Source organism: Halichoerus grypus, chromosome 1, assembly GCF_964656455.1.
Source record: "Halichoerus grypus chromosome 1, mHalGry1.hap1.1, whole genome shotgun sequence".
NCBI classification, from domain to species: domain Eukaryota; kingdom Metazoa; phylum Chordata; class Mammalia; order Carnivora; family Phocidae; genus Halichoerus; species Halichoerus grypus.
The window spans coordinates 54,125,229-54,146,256 of record NC_135712.1 but is presented as its reverse complement, the minus strand read 5'-3'; the positions used below and the strand labels follow the sequence as shown (position 1 = coordinate 54,146,256).

Here is a 21,028-nt window from a genome sequence, read left to right as displayed (position 1 = left end):
ACTATACAACTATACAATATGTATACAAATTATACAATATATAAATTGTATACATTATGTATATTGTATAATATATATGCAGTTGTATATATACATATGTATATTGTATAATATATATGCAATATATATATAATTATACAATATATTCAGAAAGGAAATAATGATGAAATATTTCTCTAATATATATATATAGATAGATAATCTAATGTATCTATATATATTATGTTTCTCTAATATATTACATGTTACATATTAGAGAAACATTTCATCATTCTTTTCTTTCTGAATCCCAAGGGATAAAAGAGTACCAGACCAGCAAGGCTTAGAACCTACAACTTCCCCAAGCTTGCTGCTCTGACAGAAATAAGGACTTTTTGGAGGATGCCACAAGGAAGCAAAGTTGGAATGAGAAGTTTACAGGTCCCAGGCTAGAGCTATAAATTTAATGACTTACCTCCAACGGGAATATTCTAGTCATCTTTGAACTGTGCTACAAGAAAGTCATGTTATTCTGTTACCTACTTTGATTGCGAACTTTATATAAAGCAAATTCCACTCACATACAATTTGGATATGCATAAGGACTAATGAATTGACTAACACTACCAGGTGCTTTTTTTATTTTAACATTCTGCCAAGTGTGACTAAAATATTTCTCATTACAGACTTCTTTTGCTATTGAAAATTTCAAGCTATCTTCTTTTTCACAAGTGGTTGAGAATTTGTGGGATGAATTGAAGGAGATTTAGCCCGTTTTAGACTATTTTTGAAAAATATATTTGTGAATTCTTTTACCTACTAAAATCCTATGGAATTTCTAGGGATTTTTGGATAAACTTCATAATGAAATTAGTAGGACTCTGGAAAAGATCGGCAGCCGAGAAAAGTACATCAACAACCAGCTTGAGCACTTGGTTCAAGAATATCGTGCAGCTCAAGCCCAACTGAGTGAGGTAACTTAGGAATGATATCCAGGGATTTATTTCAGTTAATGACCCTAATTCCCAAACATGACACAGCACTTTGCATTTGAGAATCATGAAGTGCTTTTCACAAACAGCAACACATGGATTCTCTGCCCACTTGAGGAAGCCACGTGAGGCGGTAGAACTTGCCATCTCCATGTTACACGTAATAGAAATTATCCTCTAGAAGTCTTGAAATGCATTTCTTCTTTTGATTTAAATAAATGAAGGCCTGTATTGTTGGGGAACATTGCTTAGAACAGGAACAGAGTGTCAGGACACCTGGTTTTGTTTCTAAGGCTGCTGTTAATTTACCCTATGAGTAGGAGGAAAAAGAATAGTATGCATTTACATGTGTCAGAGGGAAAAGACATCATTGCCTTAATGGCTTACAGCCACATAATAAGGAATATGAAAGCAAGACACGTTCAAAGACAAGCAGTTTAATTAATTTAATGCGCAAATTTTTTAATCCTTTCAAGGTTTTAGAATTTCAACAACAAAAAAAATAAAACCTTCAGCCTTTGAAAGCAGCAGTTCTTTGTACCCCAGTAGGGATCTAAAGGCTTTCCTTGGGAGTTATGCCCCCTCTCTCCTGATGCTGAGGAAGACTAGTAAGAACACTTGCAAATGTCACTTGAAGACTTTTTTTCTTTTAGCGAACAAGGTTGCAAGGACAGAAAAAAATGGAAATAAACTTGAGACACCTCTGTACTTCCAGAAGTTCTCAAAGACCAAACAGAAAATAATCTTCACTTTTTTATTATGTCATTTATTTAACAAATTATTCCCTCATACACACATCTACTCGTGGATGTTTTTACTTTCAAAATGCTGTAAAAGTCTCTGATGAAAACCACTGTGTATCTGTCAAACATTGATATTAAATAATTGTTAGATTAGTTCCCAAGAACATATTCCATACTGTCATACCCATTTGTTAATCCTTATTAATTGCTCATCCTGATGCTCTATTATGATTGATTTTTTAGAACTGGTTTTCTCTGCATAGCATGCAAATTAGATCAACCAAGAGCTACTCTCCTAAACCATGTAGGAACAGCTGAGGACAGTTTTTATTGTGAACCATGCCCATGTGAGTTACACAGTCAGTATATGAAGGTTAAGGTAGTTTATCATTTTATAGTGCCTTCGTTTAAATACATGGTGCCTATTAGGGACATAAAACAGCTACAGTTAAATGTCACTTTCACAAATGTATTCACAAATGAGGGGGGGGTTGTCATAAAATGATATGCAGAAACTGCAAACACAAAGAGGTCACATTTAAGTAATCTGCTTCTGTTTTGAATTTGTCATTAAACAAAATGTTTCCTCCCTTAGGCGAGGGAGCGCTACCAGCAGGGTAACGGCGGAGTGACGGAGAGGACCAGGCTCCTGTCTGAGGTACACGCTGTGCTCTTACTCTTTCTCTCAATGTGGGCTGAGCCCGGGCTGCACCGAGCCATGGGCGGCTCCATACAGCTACAGCCGGGCCTTGTTGACCTCAGTCACCGCTCCCCGGGGCTTTACGTGCTTTTCCTTAGGAGGCAGTCCCTAGTTTTCTTAACAATGAACCAATTATGTATGTATATACTGTTTGTTTCCATAAAATGCCTGAAGTTGTTTCATTAAATTCAACATAGAACCTGCTGATAATATTAGCACATTTATAACCTTCCTTAATCTTTTTAAAAACCTAATAATTATGATTAATATATAGAAGAGTAGGTAAAGCACTGGCTTAAATGTCTTATACAAATTTTAATGTTAGTCTGTAAGATGTAAGATTTGTTTTTCGTGATTGCTGCTGATGTATGTGAGCCTGAGTATTTCTCTGTCCACAAACTGGAAGTGGCTTGTAACCCTTTCCCTCTGGGAACTTCTGAAATATTTGCATATAGTGTTGTATTGATTTTCATCATCAGGCAAGAGGGTAAGATCTAATATATATTCCAATTTTTTACTGAAGAGCTGAGAGAAAAAAAAAATCTTACAACAAGGTCAATAGCCAATGTACAAGATTATCTTCAGTAATTGTCCCAGACTTTTTCTATATAATAGAATTAAGTTTCTTTTATAGAGATTATTTGAGGCATAGTTATTTTAGAATACTGAAAGTTTAACTTCAGAAATATTTAGACCCTAACCCTGTGGTGCTTCTAGGCAAATAGAATGTTATGTAGAAGTAAAGTGCTCACTTACGTTAGGTAAATTAACACTTGAAGGGAGTCCAGGGACCCATTTAGTTCTTTTGGAGGAGGTAGTTATCCCCAGTTGTAACATTGCAGGTGCCTAAAAAAAATTAATTTGCTTTACTTGGATGAGCACTTTATTCCCAAGGAAGTTTTTACTCACCAGTATGATAAAAATAAAGCCTACTAAGTTACAATAATTATGGCTTAGTTCTAGGTCATATAAAAATTTTTTGATTTTTCAAAGATAATATGCTAGGTTGGAATTTTGCTAATAGAGGCTGTAGTAGTATAATTTTGAGTATGACGTAGGGTACAGACAGGAGCCAATGTGACAGCGCAATATGCCTCTTGGAGTTCATGGTTTGGATAGAGCAGTTGGAATATTTTTATATACAGCCATATGGTATAAACATTATTTTTAGCATCCTATAGAGGAAAAGATGGCATCTTCTCTTATAAAACTATAATATCAAGAAAGATACCTAGTAAGCCTTAGAAATCCAAAATCTTCTCAGGATGTGTATATGGTTTTAATTAATGACTCATTATTAAAGACTGGCCATGGTTGGGGCGCCCGGGTGGCTCCATCGGTTGAGCGGCCTCCTCTTGATTTCGGCTCAGGTCACGATCGCACGGTGGTGAGATGGAGCCCCGCGTCAGGCGTGGAGTCTGCTTAAGATTCTCTCCCTCCCCGTCTGCTCCTCCCCACCCCCAGCCCCGCTCGCCCTTCTCTAAAAAAACCAGAAAGGACTGACACGGTAGGGGCTAGGAGGTAACTGCAAGGTTTGCGTGTCTGGGGCCTAAAACCACAACTTAGTTTTTTTTTATTGTCACGTGACAGCCTGAGAACGTCATTTGGTGAAGTTTAATGTTAGGAGCACTCTCAGAAGATAAAAACCTTTGTGTATCTACCTACTTTATCTTATTATTCAGATTATGTCCAGAACACTCCTAATATTTTTGTGTCCCTTTACAGATGTATTATGTCTAAATTTTCTTACTACATCATTCAATAATTGTGAAAGTTTATTAAAATCCAGAGCTCATGAAAACTTTTTTTTTTTTTTAAATTAAAGGTGACAGAAGAACTAGAGAAGGTAAAGCAAGAAATGGAAGAAAAAGGCAGCAGCATGACTGATGGTGGTGAGTACACACTTCTCCTAAGGGGAAAATGAGCGCGAGGAGAGTATTTCTCAAGAAATCTATTTAACAAAATACTATTAATAAATTGGGAGTCTGCTTTTTAAAATGAATTTGAGGAGAGGTAGGTACATGGTGCAAAAATGATGTCTGATAATCCATATACTGTTTTCCTTATCAGTCAGCTGAGGAGAGTCATACTTTTTTTACCCTTATTTAGGATTTTTTGATTCAAACTGAGTTGATTCAGAGATAGAGTGGGAAATACTTAAATATACACTTTGTTATTCCAATTTTCAAAAAATAGTATTTTCTGTTTTCATCAAAGGAGCTTCATTATTCCATTTTATGTGCAAAAGAGCACTAAGTGTGTGCCCAAATGGCATGAAGACAGCGATGGGATGACCTTTGTTTTTCTTCCTCTCCCCCCAGTGGGCCTGACTGGGCAAAGGGGTCAAATAGAGAAGAATTACTAATTCTCTAGTAATCATGCTCCATCGTGAGCTAGTTACTTTGGCAGGGCCCTGGTTTACTGTCTAAGGCCCTTCTGTGTTCTAGAAAGATTTTCCAGAGTTCTGATGATATATACTGAGTGATCGTTCAAAAGAGGGCGTTTAGAGGTTTTGCAGTATGTTTGAATGAGCCCATTATCTCTACCTCTCAGGTAATTCTTTCTTCCTTCTTTTCTCACATTGTATCCCCTTTCCTTCAGACAAATATTCTAGCCCATAAAACTTATTAAAGACATCCTTAAATACCCCTTTAGTAACTCTTCCCCGAGAAAAGGAAGGAAATTCAACCTCAGTATCAAATGCTGCGTCATTTCCCATCCTAAATCTCAGGTGTTTAAAATACCACAGCAAAACTGTGTGAATGTCAGTATGTTGTTGGCTGTGTTTTTAACCCTATTTTTGGCTTAAGACAAAGTGAGGAGAATGTCATACAATTCTGTAATACACCGATACTCCAAATGAACATTTTTATTGCATGTTATTTTCATTCTGCAGCTCCCTTGGTAAAGATTAAACAGAGCTTAACAAAGCTGAAGCAAGAAACCGTTCAGATGGACATCAGAATTGGTGTTGTGGAACACACATTACTCCAATCGAAACTGAAGGAGAAGTCCAACATGACTAGGGACATGCATGCAACAATCATTCCAGAATCTGCAATAGGCTCTTATTAAAACATACTGTTTTTCATGCTTCTGATTAGTTGTTTTTTTTATATCAAAGTGTATTTCATGTGGCAAGATTTCAAAACACAATTATACCTCTTAAAGCATGTTCAGTGGGTATTTTTTTACATATATACACATACATATTGTATCATGGTGTTTATGGATGGTTAAAGCCTTTAAATTGAATCTAATATACAATAAAGTAATTAAAAACTCTCAAAGAAGCTTTCACTAATCATTGCAGATGTTAAACCCCCCACCCGGTGGCATATTTTTCTTATTGTTCCTTGTGCAAGCCAGTGTGTATGACCCATGCTTTCTGCAGGGACTCCTGCTGCTGGGTCTCACAAGCGACATGGACCTTTGACACAAGCCTGGCACCTTCAGTTTGATCCACCTCCGCAGTGAGCACAAGTGCTTCTGCGCCCGGCGGCAGCTAATGAGGGCTGGGGATTCTTTTTAAGAACCCAAACTACCTTTGCCTCAGCTTTATGGTTACCTAAAATTACATTTCTTTTAAAAAGCATACGAGAAAACTTCAGTGTCCTTATTAACATTTGAAGTTTATTATTTATCAGGAGTATTTCATGACCAGAATGATTTTATATCTTCTCTGATCTAAGGCCACCTAATAAACAAACAAACAAACAAACATTTCAGTCATGTTTGACTCTGTAGTGACAAAAAAGGCATAATTATATGTCTTAGTTCTACTTTTTTCTGTGCTAAAGCAGCAGAACGGGAGATAGCAAGACATGTGAAGATCAGGCTCCTGGTTCTGATCTTTACTTGCACATCGTACTGAGCAACTTTCTAGTCTGGGACTTCTAAATTGTGAAATAAACAATATTAGAGTGACCAGACTTAACAACTGGGGGAAACTGGCAAAGAGAGCACAAACCAGAAGATAGCCCGCATTTATGTTTTAAAAAGAAGAAAAAGAAATCTAGTAAATCTAATAAAATCCCTTTCTCAATTTTTATCCTAATATTTTCTCCCCCCAATTTTCTGCCTCTGACTTTACTTCGTAGATGACACATGCACACAAATTTTCTTCTTCCTTCATACTCTTCTTGAATTTAAGTTTAGATGGAAGAAAGTCAGGATGTGTAAACTATTCTCTGGCTCAAGAGGGTGACAATAAATGTAATGGCAAATAAGTCAGTTCATTTAGTTTGGGATATAGGCAGTTGAAAAAATCCAAACTTTCTCTTCCCTTATTTTATGGCCATTGAGTGGGGCCTGGAAGAAAGAGGGGAAACCCCAACTTGGGTGTCACAAGCGAACACTGATTCCCTTGGAACTTACCTGCCTAGATATTGTCATGGCTGCAGATTTTTGATGAATTCAATCAATGCAGAGAACTCTTCTAGATAAATTAGAGCTCTCCATAAAGTGTACTTTTGCTCAGAAGAAAAGTACACTCTTCACTTTGTGTAAACATGCAGTAATCTAAGAACTCTTCCAGCAAGTACTGTGGGTGACCTATTTTTATTTTCTTCTCTGAAGCAATCTAGTTTACTCAGTTTGGCGTAGGTACCCCCCTTCTCTGTTCCCACAGAACATTGAATACCTCTAATAACAGAATTTATTGCACTGCATGGTAATTATCTATTTTCTCCTACCCTCTCGCATAGACTGAGCTGCTTGAGAAAAGGGAGAAAGTCTTTTTCATTTCCATATTTCTAGCCAAGTACCTAGCACACCAAGCATGAGTTTCTAAGAGGATGGGTGGATGACTGGCATTACCCAGTTCCAGAATGTCTCATAGTTCCTATTGTACAGCATGGCAAATATAATGACTTCAAGTCTATGAGTTTTGACGCAGTTTCAAGATAGTAATTGTAAATGATGTTTTTCCCCCTCTGTGGTACTGGATTGGAATTGGAAGCATCAGTAGACACATGATTTTTTAATACATACGGATTAACAGAAATAAGTAAGTATGTAGAAACCCACGTACACACCCACGCATGTATTTACTCTTTCTGTCCTCTAAGAGGGCCTAGAAGCGGTGACAGCGCAGTAACAGTGAGAATGCCTCACATTCAGTTCTTGGTTTTAAAATTATCTACTTAAAACAAAAACAGGCTTCTTAGAAGAATGACTGACTCCTGGGCTGGGCAGGAAAAGCACAATATGAGCAGGAATATCCCTTTCTGCCAGGAAGCAAAGAAGTGCTCAAAGAATGATGGGAAAATGGCTAAAGGACACAGGCAGATTGAGGGGCGTCCCACCAGTCCATCTGGGACAACTGAACATTAAAATAAATAATGATAGTAATGAATAAAATAAGAAACCGTGAGTCCATACAGATAGAAATTGTGAAAATTAATGAAGGAAACCTCACTTAAAATAATGGAGTCAGACAGCCTGAGGGGGAGCGCTCACGCACGTACCACTTGTTGCAGCCTGCATAACCAGCAGAGAGAAGGAAGATAAGAATTATCTTGACAAGGAAAGACATTTTTCACAAAGAATTTCATTTTCTGCTTTTCAGAAAAAAAGGAAGCTCCCTCCCCGCCGCAACAAAGCACTAACCGTCGCTTGCAGCCAATGAGAAACTGCCACAACCTTAAACTCTTGCGCTTCTCCCATGAACTTTTGTTCAAAACAACCCTCCCCAATTTCCTCCTCAAACCTAATAAAAGCTGACTTTCCCTTTGTCTCTTCTGATTTGCCTATGGTTCACCATAGCTTGCGTGTCCCATATTGCAATTCCTCTGCTATTTCTGAATAAACTAATTTTGCTAGTAAAATAACTGCGTATTTTATTTTTAATGTTGACGAAATAAGTGAATCAGTGGAAGAAGAGCGAGGTCTTCCTTACAAGAGAATGACAGCTAATGTAAAAAGAATATTGCATTTAGAAATTGCCATCTGGCAATTACCATAGTAGTAATTGTTTCGGGCAAGAATCATCAAAGGATATGTGAAAGGATTTCAGTCTAAAATGGAACCAGAGGATAGGAAATGGGGACTCTCATCCATGTGCCCTCAGAACAAAATTTAGGAATGGAGAGACTGATTTCTCATAAATGCCTAATTTCTAGAAGACCCACATTTATCTCCTGACCAATGAACATAGGTCAAGTATACCTCCCTATCCTCAATCCAATGAACTTACTGCCTGGACTCTGGCTGGTCTGGCTGGTCTTCCTGTCTGCACTCCTTGTTCAAAACTACGGCCCATCCTGAAATCTCAACAGATTCACCTATAGCTTGAGTGTGTTTCCTGAATTGTAGTTCCTATGCTATTCCTGAATAAACTCAATTTCCAGTAATTTGAGTTTGCTTCAATTTACCTCTTTATTTAGGTTGACAAATGCTAAAACTACTAGGTGAGAATTTAATGAAAATCTGAATATTTACATAGTCTCAAACTAGGTAAAATATTCCATGAAGAGTAAAAATGGTAACTTTACAGAAGAAAAACCTGGCAGACACCACTTTAAGTGATCGAGAGTTAACCCCACTAGTAATGGGACAAGTCGGTATCATGTGTCTCCTGAGAAGGGCAAACATTGATGGGGTTCCTTCTGAAAATGCATAGCTTGAATCCAGTCATGAGGAAACATCAGGCGAATCCAGTGGAGGGACATTGTACAAAATGACCTATATTCTTCAAAAATGATAAGGTCATGAAAAACAAGAAATATTGAGGAACTGCTCCAAATTAGAGACTGAAGAAACATAATTAAAATGCAACAAGTCATTCCAGTTTGGATCCTGGACCAGGAAAGACATTTTGTTGTTGTTGTTAGAAAAGGACATTATTGAGATAGGTAAATTTTGAATAAACTCTGTAAATTGCATAATAGTAGTATTGTTAATTTTGGGAGCACCTGTGTGGCTCAGTCGGTTAAGCATCTGCCTTCAGCTCAGGTCATGATCCCAGGGTCCTGGGATCAAGTCCCACATCGGGCTCCCTGCTCAGCGGGGAGCCTGCTTCTCCCTCTCCGGCCCCCACCCCATATTTGTGCATGCTCTCTCTCTCTCTCAAATAAATAAAATCTTTTAAAAAATAAAATAACGTTAATTTTTTTATATTTATACTATGGTTATGTAAGGGAATATCCTTGTTTTTGCTAAAACACACAAATATTTGGAGGTAAAGGAATATCATGTCAGCACCTTGCTCTCAAATGATTCTCAAAAAAAAAAAATGCGGGTGTGTGTGTGTGTGTTTGTGTATTCACGTATATATAAAGAGAAGGAGGATGATGAAAAAAATACGGTGAATTGTTAACATTTTGGAAATCTTGTATTTTTTAAGGAGGTGCAGCTTTTTTTATTGCAGTATAGTTAACATACAGTGTTGTATTAGTTGCAGGTGTACAACGTAATGATTCAACAATTCTATACATTACTTAGTGCTTATCAAGATAAGTGCTCTTAAACCCATTTATGTATTTCACCCATCCCTTCTCCCCACCTCCCCCCTGGCAACCACCAGTTTGTTCTCTGTATTTGAGAGTATGTTTTTTAGTCTGTCCCTTCTTTTCTTTCTTTTTTCGTTTGTTGTTGTTGTTGTTGTTGTTGTTTCTTAAATTCCACATATGAGTGAAATCCTAGGTATTTGTCTTTCTCTGACTTATTTCATTTTGCATGATACCCTCTAGGTCCATCTATGTTGTGTGGCACATGGCAAGATCTCATTCATTTGTATGGCTGAGTGATATTCCATTATATATATATATACACACACACACACACACACACACACACACACACACAAACCCCACATCTTTTTTATCCACTCATTGATCTATGGATACTTGGATTGCTTCCATATCTTGCCTATTGTAAATACTGCTGCAATAAACGTAAGCGTGCATATATCTTTTCAAATTAGTGATTTCGTATTCTTTGGGTAAATATCCAGTAGTGGAATTACTGGGATCATATGGTAATTTTATTTTTGACTTTTTGAGGAACCTCTGTACTGTTTTCCACAGTGGCTATACCAATTTGCATTCCCACCAACAGTGCACACGGGTTCCTCTTTATCCATTTCCTCACTAACACTTGTTATTCCATATGTTTTTGATTTTAGGCATTCTGACAGGTGGTGGTATCTCATGTTAATTTTTTTGGTGATTAGTGATGTTGAGCATCTTTTCATATGTCTGTTGGCTATCTGTATGTCTTCTTTGGAAAAATGTCTATTCAGGTCCTCCGCCCATTTTTAATCAGATTACTTGTGGGTTTTTTGGTGTTGAGTTATTTAAGTTCTTTATAGATTTTGGATATTAACCCCTTTCCATTGTATTTTTTATTAATTTTTCTATAACCCTGAAATTATTTCAAAATATAAAGCTTAAGAAATGATGGTTCTTGGAAATTATATGCTCTATATAGAAGCTAGCCTCCCTCTGAATCAAATAGAAAATCAACTTGTTAAAATAATATGACCTCCCCAATAAAATTATATGGCCCACTGAACACATCTTATATTTTTATAATCATTCATTCATTGATCAAATAGGAACAAGTTTTTGACAATTCTAAGGGAGTTTTTTTTTTTTTCTACTGCCCTCTAGCTTAGCTAGGTCAGCATTTCCCATGAGTTTTACCCAAAAACAAACTTCTATAACCAGTACATTTGAAAATGTTAAGCTTCATTTTCTTTAGGACTTCTCATCTGCATTGTGATTCTGCAAATAGTGAATATAGTTCCTTTTTTTTTTTTTTTTACAAATATGTAATCACAGATCCTTTTCATCCAAGAACACACTTTGAGAATGCAGATTTAGGTAAATGAGCATGTGAAAATCAGTGTACAAATTTGAGATTATTTTCAACCTTTTATTAGAACCAGGGATCTGCCAGGGATGTGGGTAGGAAGATGAGACACATGTCACTCTGGTTCATAACTCTCCTGCATGGATGATTAACATGCACGCGATGTTCTTTGAATGTCAGTAGACTTTGAGGATTTGGGAGACTTTGTGGAGAACCTAGGATGACATGGCCAAATGCTTTTCTTCTTAAAACTCTTCTATGCCTGCCAAAAAGGCTTTTTGTTTTTCCTTTAAAGCAGTCTTTAATAATAACGTAATTACAGTCGTTAGAATGTACTGTCCTATTTTGTGATCAAATAGCAACCATTGTCATAGCTTTACCTTTTTCAAAGCTTAATGTGCCTAACAACCAAGTCATAAATCCTAAAACTTTATATTTTAAAAGCAGAAATGACATTTTAAAGAGTAAGAACAAGTTTGGATTCACTAGTCTATTTGTTTGGGTTTTTTGAGAAGCCATTTTTAAAATACAAGAGAGGAGGACAAGAACCATGCTCATCTAAATGTGTCCTAAATAACATGTCTCAAGTGTTAGACTTACGTAATTGTGTGCATTTGATATAGACATGCAAAGTTCAAACTTAGGATTTGCTGATTCACCATCAACGCCTTATATCAGGACTGTGTCAGACCCCTTCCACACTTTGTCCTCGTTCTGCCAAGTACTACAAGGACACTTTCCAGCTGACCATCAGACAGTAGTCTGGAACCTATCACCTGCTCCTTCCCATCCCCCACTTGAAATGCTATCGCATAGGCTTAAAGCCCCTGTGCATAGCCCCTTCTCTGTGGGTCAGCAGTTAGCAACGAGTTACCACTTTCTTACCCTGCAAGACATTCTCTAGGCTAGCAACGTCTGACATTCCTAACTCTGCTTGGACATCAAAATCGAATAGGCAACTTCAACGACAACAACAAAACAACAATTTCCTAGCCCTCTAACCCTTCAATTCTTACTTGATAGTTCTTGGGTGGGACTGAGAGGCCAGAAATATAAAAAAGCTGTTCAGATGACTGATACAGCTAATTGAAGAACTACTTTGGGGAGTTACCACTCTAGAAACTGTCCTTGCTTGCCAGTAAACAGATAAAGCACCTTGGATCTGAAGAGCTCTTTAAAAAGAATCTAAACTAGTTTTCTTAAAGTTTGGCCTGTGGACTATCTTAACATTAGCCCCATCTGGGGTGATTTTTACTAAGTATCCTAAATTATTTAATACACACTAGGGTTTGAGACATACTAATATTAAAAATTGTCACTTAAAAAAAATCATAAAGCCAATGTCCAAAAAGGTCAAGCGGCCTGCCCATTTTCAAACCAGGATTACAAACTTTAGTTTGTACTGAGAACCTAAATGGTTCTCAACACAGCTTGGAGCAGCTCTATGGGACTTCAGGTTCACAGCTCCTGTCACTCATCCTTCCCATCCGAATCCCAAAGCAACATTATACAGTCACGTTTCCATTCATGCCCAATGACAATTTTTCTCTACTCCCTATATAAAGGCTTTTGCATAGATTACTGAATGGGAAATCCAGACACCATGATTCCAACCACAAGCCTGCTAGTAAGTTTTTGCATAACTTTTAGGACATCACTTATCCTCAGTGTCAATATTTTTTTTTTTCTGGAAAGTTAGGAGTAGGACTAGAATATACTGAATGCTTCTCATTCTAAAATTGCATGATTTTAAATCTTTAGCAGGCTCTCCTACGCTATTTAAATAATTTGCAATGGTGTACCAGTTCCTAAGAGCTGATTGTCAGATATTTAGAAACTTTGAGAGCAGTTGTTAAACTGTTGGTAGGTTAAAGCCAGTGCATAATGGGAGTATTTACACCATGGAAATAGGAAAACATTAAAAATTAGGGCTTTAAGAAAACAAAAACAAAACAAAAAGCCGGTTTACCAACACATCACTGATAAGAAGTATTATAATGTTCTGTAGACCAGAACCAAATGCAGTAAATATATAAAAGAATGTTCCACCATATTTTAAGGTAGATTATTATAGTACTAATTGAATTAGATCAGATTTGCAAATTGTTCTAAAAAATCATTAAGTCTCCATAAAGCCACTCAGTGTGTCAAATGTGCATCCCCTGTACCATTTTATTGATGTAACTTTACTGCCTTTCTAACTAAACCCAGTTCCTTTTACTGCCTCTCAAATCAATAGGCTAAAGCAGCCCAAGTATCTTCCCTCATGATAGATTCAAAGATCATGCTTGTACAACTGAAAAATGTAGAATGCACAACTAGTCCAATTACTTGCTATAAAAAAACAACTAATTCAGTTCACTGCATCATTGATCCATTTAATTGTATAGCAGCTTCCTATTGATAACAGGAAATGTCCCTGCCTCAACCATGCTGAAACTGAAACTGGCCAGTTTTCCACAACCATAAATTTCAATAATGATTCTACATAATACACAGGGACTAAAAATCGTAGCCAGAGTTTATTATGTTTTTCTTAGTTTTACTGACATATTTCCCTGGCATCTGACCTGATTTCTCTTATGTTCCAGGGCCTCATTAGTTATGAAATGTTAGCCTACACTAATGTTCATGACTAGGATATTGTATTTCAGATAGAGATTGTGACAGATTTTAAACTCCCTATTCATTTGACTCTTGGAAACCATTCAGCAATCCACGAGCTTTACAGAAGGCTCTGCTGATCTAGAAGTGCTACCTTCATTCGTATTTTTGACCTCTTGCTTTAGGCAGATACTGTGTAGTACACTTACGTAGTACAAATACAGCAAAAATGTGATGGATAACTACTATATTTTGAGCACAGTAGTAGATAATAGAGGAAACAAATAATCAGACATAATCTCTCCCTTCAAGAGCTCAGAATCTAATGGGGAAGATATGTGCATTAATTAAAACATTTTAATGGTAACTTTCAAAATAAAGAAATAAACCAATTGGTATTGAGTTGGGTGAAGGAGCGATTCTAACTTGGAGGAAATATAGAGAAGAATTCCTAGAGTCGGTCCTTGACAGATGAGTAAGATTCCAAAAGCAAAGAAAAACAGGAATGGCCATTTCAGGCAGAGGGAAAGACATAAAGTCATGGGAATACAGAAGGGCATTAAGGGATCAGATGGTGGAGAGGAAGGATTCGAGGTACACTGGGAGGAAAAAAAGAAAGATGAAAAGGAAGATTTTGAATGCCAAGATAAGGAGTCAAGCAGGAGAAGTGGTGAATCAAATAGTCATAATACGATAAATAAAATATAATAACAGACCTGGATACAGTAGAACACAGCTGAGGAGACATGAATCCACTGGGAGGAAAGAATCCAGGTCTTTCAGAATTTTGCAAAATGGAAGAGGAGAAGCAGCATTCCAGAAAGAGGGACTAATGTGAGCAAAGGCACAAAGACCGTGATAATGATCATTATTATGTATGCCAAGCACTGTGCTAAGCATTTTATCTATAATATCACATTTTATTTTGCACCTCAGTAAGGGAGGTTATTATTTCTAGTTTACGGATATGAAACTGAGATCCAGAGAAGCAAAGTAACAGGCCCAAAGCCATATAATAGTGGACTCAGGATTTGAACCCATTATACCATAAACCTTCAATCTGAGAAATATAAAGATAGATGATATGACATTGAAGGGCAAAAGTAAATCAAGTTGGTTATAGCGTACTAATTTTTTAAATCATAAATACCATTTATTGAGCTGCTACTATGTTGTAAGAAATTTAATATACCTATTACATCATCACAACACCTTGAAGAGAAAATTGACCCATATAACCCAGTTAGTGGCAAACTTAGAAATTCTTGCCACACAAAAAGTGCAGAGGGAGCTGAGGAGAGGAGGGAGAGAGGGTGCCAGCCATGACTTTCCAGAGAGGTGTCATTGGAGAAAAGCAAGGAAGTTTGGCAGCTATGGTTGACAACTACACTATTCTATGCCTGTCCCCTTTGGCCCTTCTTACATAATACACATGAGGAAGGAACCAGATTCAGGGTCAGGAGAGACACCTTACATAGTTGATCTGAACATTGTTGTATTTGAAGCATGTTGAAACCATCATGTGTATACACTCAAATAGCTGCAAATACTGTCAGTCAAGAGTCGGTATGGGACATCTTGTAATGGGAGATGGTGGAGGAGTCTGCCTAGAGACTAATATGGAATATGAGAAAAGGACCAAGCTTTCATTTCCTTGGAGGAGGCCGGGATGGCAAAGACCAAGTCTGCCTGAGGATGTCAAGTTTTAGTCCAGTTTGGAATCAGTAAGTGGGAGTTGGGGAGTTTCGATCCAGGGGCAGCAGGCCAGGGATCAGAGAGTTGGCATGATACCAAATGCTAACAACCTAGGTAATGGCAGGTCATGGAGAGTGAGAGTCAGATCTGGTCATCCCCAGGCCTGGGGCTGGTGGAGAAACTGGAAGTAGGTAGGGATATTGCGTGGAATCCCTCCTGCAGTGACCACACCTTGGAGGGGAATCCCTAAAGTCCAGGACACCGGAAAACTGCATGGCCCTCCAGAAACCATTCAGCAGCCTCCAAGCGTTACTTCCAGAAGGTGCTGCTGATCCAAAACTGCTCCCTTCAGTCAGATTTCTGACCTCTTGGTTTGGGGAGATGCTATTTAGTCCTAATCTCACTGAGATTCTGGACGAGGCTGGAATGACTCCAGCCCAGTACACACCAGTTGGCCATGAGCAGGTCAACCCCAACAACATATTTATGTGTACAGGTGGCTAGCTGGGAGCGGGCAAGACTGGCATGGCTTTGGAATGTAGGACAGAATCAGGGACAGAGATGGGATTCCCCTCCCAGGAGGCTGTACCTCAAGCCTGAAATGGGTAAGCACTTGCAGAAACAGACTGGGGAAAGGACCAAGAATTGGAAATGCTCACGCATAAGGACTGGCCAGAGGAAGGCAACTAAGAAGGATTAATCAGATAAAGGCAAGTGAGGAGAATGTAGCTTCTAATGTTTGCCTTTTTCTCTTCTTCCTTCATTTCCTGTGTATGACTTTTATTTTACACACTTATTTGTGATTGGAACAAATCTTCAAAAAGAAAACTCGCTTCACTGTAAAATGATGGTAACGAGGCCTCCCTCTGGGGAGGTTGCAAGTATTAAATAGGATAATGTATGTGATTGTACCTATTAGGTGCTCAATGTGTGCTCATACCCACCACCTCTGGCCCGCCTCCTTCCTTCCCTGGGCTTATATTCCTTAGCTTATAAATCCTTTGATCTTATCATCAAAATAGAAGCAGGTGTGATTAAATTAGATGTGGTTGATTTCTACATACAGGCTTAACAGTGAGAGAAAAGAAAAGAATTAAGCCTTTGTCTTCCAAATTGGCTTTTGCAGAGTATTGAAAAAGTGTTTTTTGGCCATATCCTTTTATGGGTGAGAAAATTGAAATAATCAGCTGAACAGAAGTCCTCTCTCCAAATCCATAGTTGTAGCCTGTGCCCTGGCAGACACTTTCTCGCCCATTGCTTAGCCATTTGGGAAAGTCCAGGGAGTCCAAAGGAGCAAGACAACGAATCATTTGGTATTATTTATCCCTATCCTTCCAATTCTGGAGCAAACCACTTCCTCAGAATTATCTTATAGGAAGCCTATTGTTGCGCTGCCATTTTACACGAAGATGTAATCACCAGCCTGTGACCTTTTCCCCTAATTAGAAGTGGCCAGCTTTATGTAGTTTTAGGGGTCACCCTGACTGCCACTTCATGGACCTCCCTTTCCTGTAATATGGCTCCTGTTGTTGCTTTTAGAAACTCGCATGGCTTTCAGAGCATAGTTCCATGATCTGCATGTTAACTCCCTTCTGGCCAGGGGGACCCATGAACTTTGACCAAACAAATGGGGAATCCAAAACAGTGCTAAAGGTGCCTTCCTTCACTGCCAGTCCCCAGGAAGGTGACAGATGTTTACACTGTGGCCCAGAAGCCTCTCGATCCCCACCTTGGTGGTCAGGCTGAGCACGGGAAGGAGAGAACGTGACAATGTTGCCACAGGGCTAGTTTCTAACCATGTCCACCCCTCTGGGCTGACACTGCCCTCTGCTCTCTGACCCCGAAGGTCCAAGGACCCCCAGGGAGCCCATGCCAGTTTCTCTCACATAAAGACCTGTGGATGTACGTCTGAGTACATCCGTCCACACACACCAACATTCAAAAATGAGAATTTTGCATAAGGATCCCAATTGCAGAGCTTAACCAAAGATGAGAAAATGCCCCAACTTGAAGCCTGCATTGGTACCTATGACAGTCACATCGAGCGGAGTGATGCTCTCCTTAGGACCTCAGGCCTCACCAGTCCCGACTGTGGGACACAGTCTGAAATGAGGCAGTTCTGAATGTGAAAGACAATGCTACTGGGTTATTGGAATTCTTGCCTTGCCTGCCCCCCTCATCTGCATTGCCCCCTTCGCCCAGAAATGGGAGCAATACGTTTTTGCTGCCTCTAGACTCCAACCACCACCACATCCACTAGCATCACCAGCCCCAGTTAGCCATCCACTTTCAGGAAAGAAAAACAAAAAACATCAACAGATACTTTTCCTCTCACTGAGCCCTTAGAGCTCTTGGAACAGAATCTGTACCAGGCGCGTAAGGCCATCCCAAGGCCACGGGACCGTTGCCAGGGCTGGAAAGCATGCTGACAGGGCTCTGAGTTTGGCAATGGGCCCCTCTGACATTTCCTGGTTCTTTCAGGAGACAGAAAACCAACTCCCCTTATAGGCCAGTTCAATGTGCACTAACTAAAAGAAAGATTCTGTTTGTTGTCATCATTATCGAAGAATTGATATCTATTTTATAATATGTATATGCCTGTTTTACAGATCTCCTATATACATATTTTACACATATGTAGACCTATATGATTTTGCTATATCACAGTAGAAAATGTAGATATGTTCTTGGTTTATAGTTCGGCTGCGGATGGGAAGCCTTGGCTTAGAGTAGGCAGTCTTTGTTTCCTGACATCTCAGTTTTCTTTCCAACTTGAGAAGTACCCCGTCTAAACGTTCATATTCATTTTTAAAGGGCCTTATTCTACTGAACAAGCTTGTACTTCTACTCTCACTGAATGTCCCCGTTCATGTACAGAGATGCACAGGGCAGAGCTCATCTCTCTGTTCTAATGAACAGGCAACAGGGGCTCAGGGGAGGTGGGCTGCGCCTCGCGCTCACATGGGTGCGGCGGAGTCTGCGTGAAGCAGCCCTCCCAGCCCACAGCCCGGGGTTCTTCCCGAGACTGACGCCTCCATCGGAACCCAGTGAACATTCGAAACACATCTGCTGATTGAATAAACTACCCACAGTCCCTGGCAGTAAGGACATAAGACAATAAGGCAAAATATTAAAAATATGAATGCACTCTCCTGCCAGGTCCTAGGTATTGTTAGAGGCACAGAGCAGTTGTCAAGGTACTCTCTAATGAAAAATGGTCATGGTTGGACTGTGCTCTTTTATCTCCCTGATTCTAGTACCCAATTTTTATCAAGGACCTCAGGCCTGAAGAGCTCAAACTGCATTTTGAAGCTTATCTCATTAATATTCACCACCACATTCTCAAAGGGTGCGGGCATGTATCATTATCTTCACGTCTCAGATAGAAACATGGCAGTGAAAAGAAGCACAGGGTTAAGGATTCAGAGACTGTCTTCTTACAGCACCCTCATCCATGTCCTATGGCCCTGTAAGAAGCAACACTGAGATAAAGCGAGTGGGAGGCTGTCATTTCAGCCCCATGTCCCCAGTGTCACAGTCTGACCAAAATAATCAAATCAAAGCCCCAAGGCTAGAGGAAAACGAAAGGCGATGATGAAGCAAGATTGGCAAGGAAGCCATTATGTATTGGCCTGGATTCTCAAACGTCCCTAGAAAAACACTGAAAGCACAGATGTGGATTATCAGACAATAGCAATTAAAGCCTATACCTCACAGCGAAGACAGCCAGCTTAGAGACCCAAGCAGTGGCCACACAAGATTTGTGGGGATTTCTGGGATTTTAGATTTGAGCGCCCTCTGATCTTTCAGCACGATCTTGAGCATCCATGTGTCAATTTCACCTCTTCCAACACTGCTCACTCTTTCTCTTTCTGCAAATCTCTGTGCTTTTTTAAAAAAGCGGGCTAAAGACACCTGGCATTAGCAACCCCAATGACACTGAACAGAACACAAGAAATGTCATGCCAGGTAGATCAGTGTTCTATTTGATTGAGAATTTTGTCACCAATATTTGGGGGAGGACATGACTTTTTTTTTTTTGTAAGATTTTATTTATTTGAGAGGAACAGAGCGAGTGAGAGAGAGTACAAGCAGGGGGGGAGGGGCAGAGGGAGAGGAAGAAGCAGGCTCCCCACTGAGCAGGGAGCCCCACATGGTGTTCAACCCCAGGACCCTGGGATCATGACCTGAGCTGAAGGCAGATGCTTAACGGACTGAGCCATCCAGGTGCCCCGAGGACATGACTTCTTAAAAACTGGTGTTACACCTAGAAATGTACATATTATATTAACAAACATTTCTGAAATTTCCTTCACTTCACCAATATTTGCTATTTATACTGTTATTGAAAAATAAACACTGTGATTAAAAAAACAAAAAACAAAACAAAACAAAAAACTGGTGTTGCACTTCTGGGGAACTTATCCTACAAATGCAAAAAATCACACAAGATTATTCATTGCTATGATGTTTGTAATAACAAAAACTTGGGAACGAATTATGTGGCCATTAATAAGAGACTGGTCGAATAAATTATGGTACATCCATACAATGGAACATAACTTGGGTCTAAAAAACAGGATGAAAGAGGTCCTTGTGTACCAATAAGGAAAAATCTTGAGGACATAGCATCAAATAAATAAAGCAAGATGCATACAAGTGAGTGAGTATAGGATGCAACTATTTGTTTAGAAATTGTGAAGGTGAATATATTTGATTATTTAATATATATTTCTTGAACACCTTCAATATCTCAGGAACTTTTCTAGGCATGGAGTATATATATTCAGTGAACAAAACAGACTAAACTCCCTACCTTCAAAGAACTTATTCTTATTTGCTTTTATATGCACTTTACAAAATTTTTTATATTTATTTTTTATTTTTTATTAACATATAATGTATTATTTGTTTCAGGGGTACAGGTCTGTGATTCATCAGTCTTACACAATTCACAGTGCTCACCATAGCACATACCCTCCCCAATGTCCATCACCCAGCCACCCCATCCCTCCCACCACCCTCCATTTTTTTTAAAGACATAGAAGAAACCCATAATAGAGATTAAATGTTGGGAGAGGTAGGGGCTGGGCAGATGTGGGACAGGTGCAAGAGAGCAAATCTTCACTGTATGGTCTTTTACATTTTCTAAATATTTAAATAAAATAAAATAAAAATGAAAAAACAAACAGGAAAATCTTCAACGCCTTTCCCTATTAATCAGAGATGGATTTGCACTCACTAAACTACCTAAACCTGTCTCGAACCTCTTTACCAATTTAGGCTAAGTATTACACGCTCTTGGAAGCTTCTTCCATATATTTACTTGTGGAATTTAAATACCATTTCCTTTGTTTATCCTATAAGCATTTCTTTCTTGGTTTCAAAACATCCCTTTTATCTATAATATTCTGAGATGAAATGAACATATTTATGTTCATTGTCCTCAAAACATTCATTCATCTATAAGCCTTAATGAAGTCTCCCCCATTATCTTTGCC

General features: G+C 38.7%; 1 protein-coding gene and 1 long non-coding RNA gene across 3 annotated transcripts in view; one reads left to right on the top strand and one right to left on the bottom strand.

Annotated features, from left to right (window-relative positions):
* Positions 1 to 8,149, top strand: part of IFT57 (intraflagellar transport 57) — a 55,819-nt gene extending 47,670 nt beyond the window's left edge. The window contains exons 8-11 of one of the 2 annotated variants that reach the window (XM_036068324.2): positions 822 to 953; positions 2,310 to 2,372; positions 4,240 to 4,306; positions 7,984 to 8,149. In XM_036068324.2, the coding sequence (XP_035924217.1) occupies positions 822 to 953; positions 2,310 to 2,372; positions 4,240 to 4,306; positions 7,984 to 8,138 (417 nt within the window). In that variant the 3' untranslated portion in view covers positions 8,139 to 8,149. Of the gene's footprint in view, positions 1 to 821; positions 954 to 2,309; positions 2,373 to 4,239; positions 4,307 to 5,310; positions 5,510 to 7,983 lie in introns of those variants that run through there. The other variant, XM_036068323.2, reaches the window with a different exon arrangement.
* Positions 1 to 21,028, bottom strand: part of LOC118520321 (uncharacterized) — a 121,268-nt gene that overhangs the window by 37,459 nt on the left and 62,781 nt on the right. Inside the window, exon 3 of the long non-coding RNA XR_004909604.2 lies at positions 3,171 to 3,260. This is a non-coding gene — a long non-coding RNA (uncharacterized LOC118520321). The remainder of the gene's footprint in view (positions 1 to 3,170; positions 3,261 to 21,028) is intronic.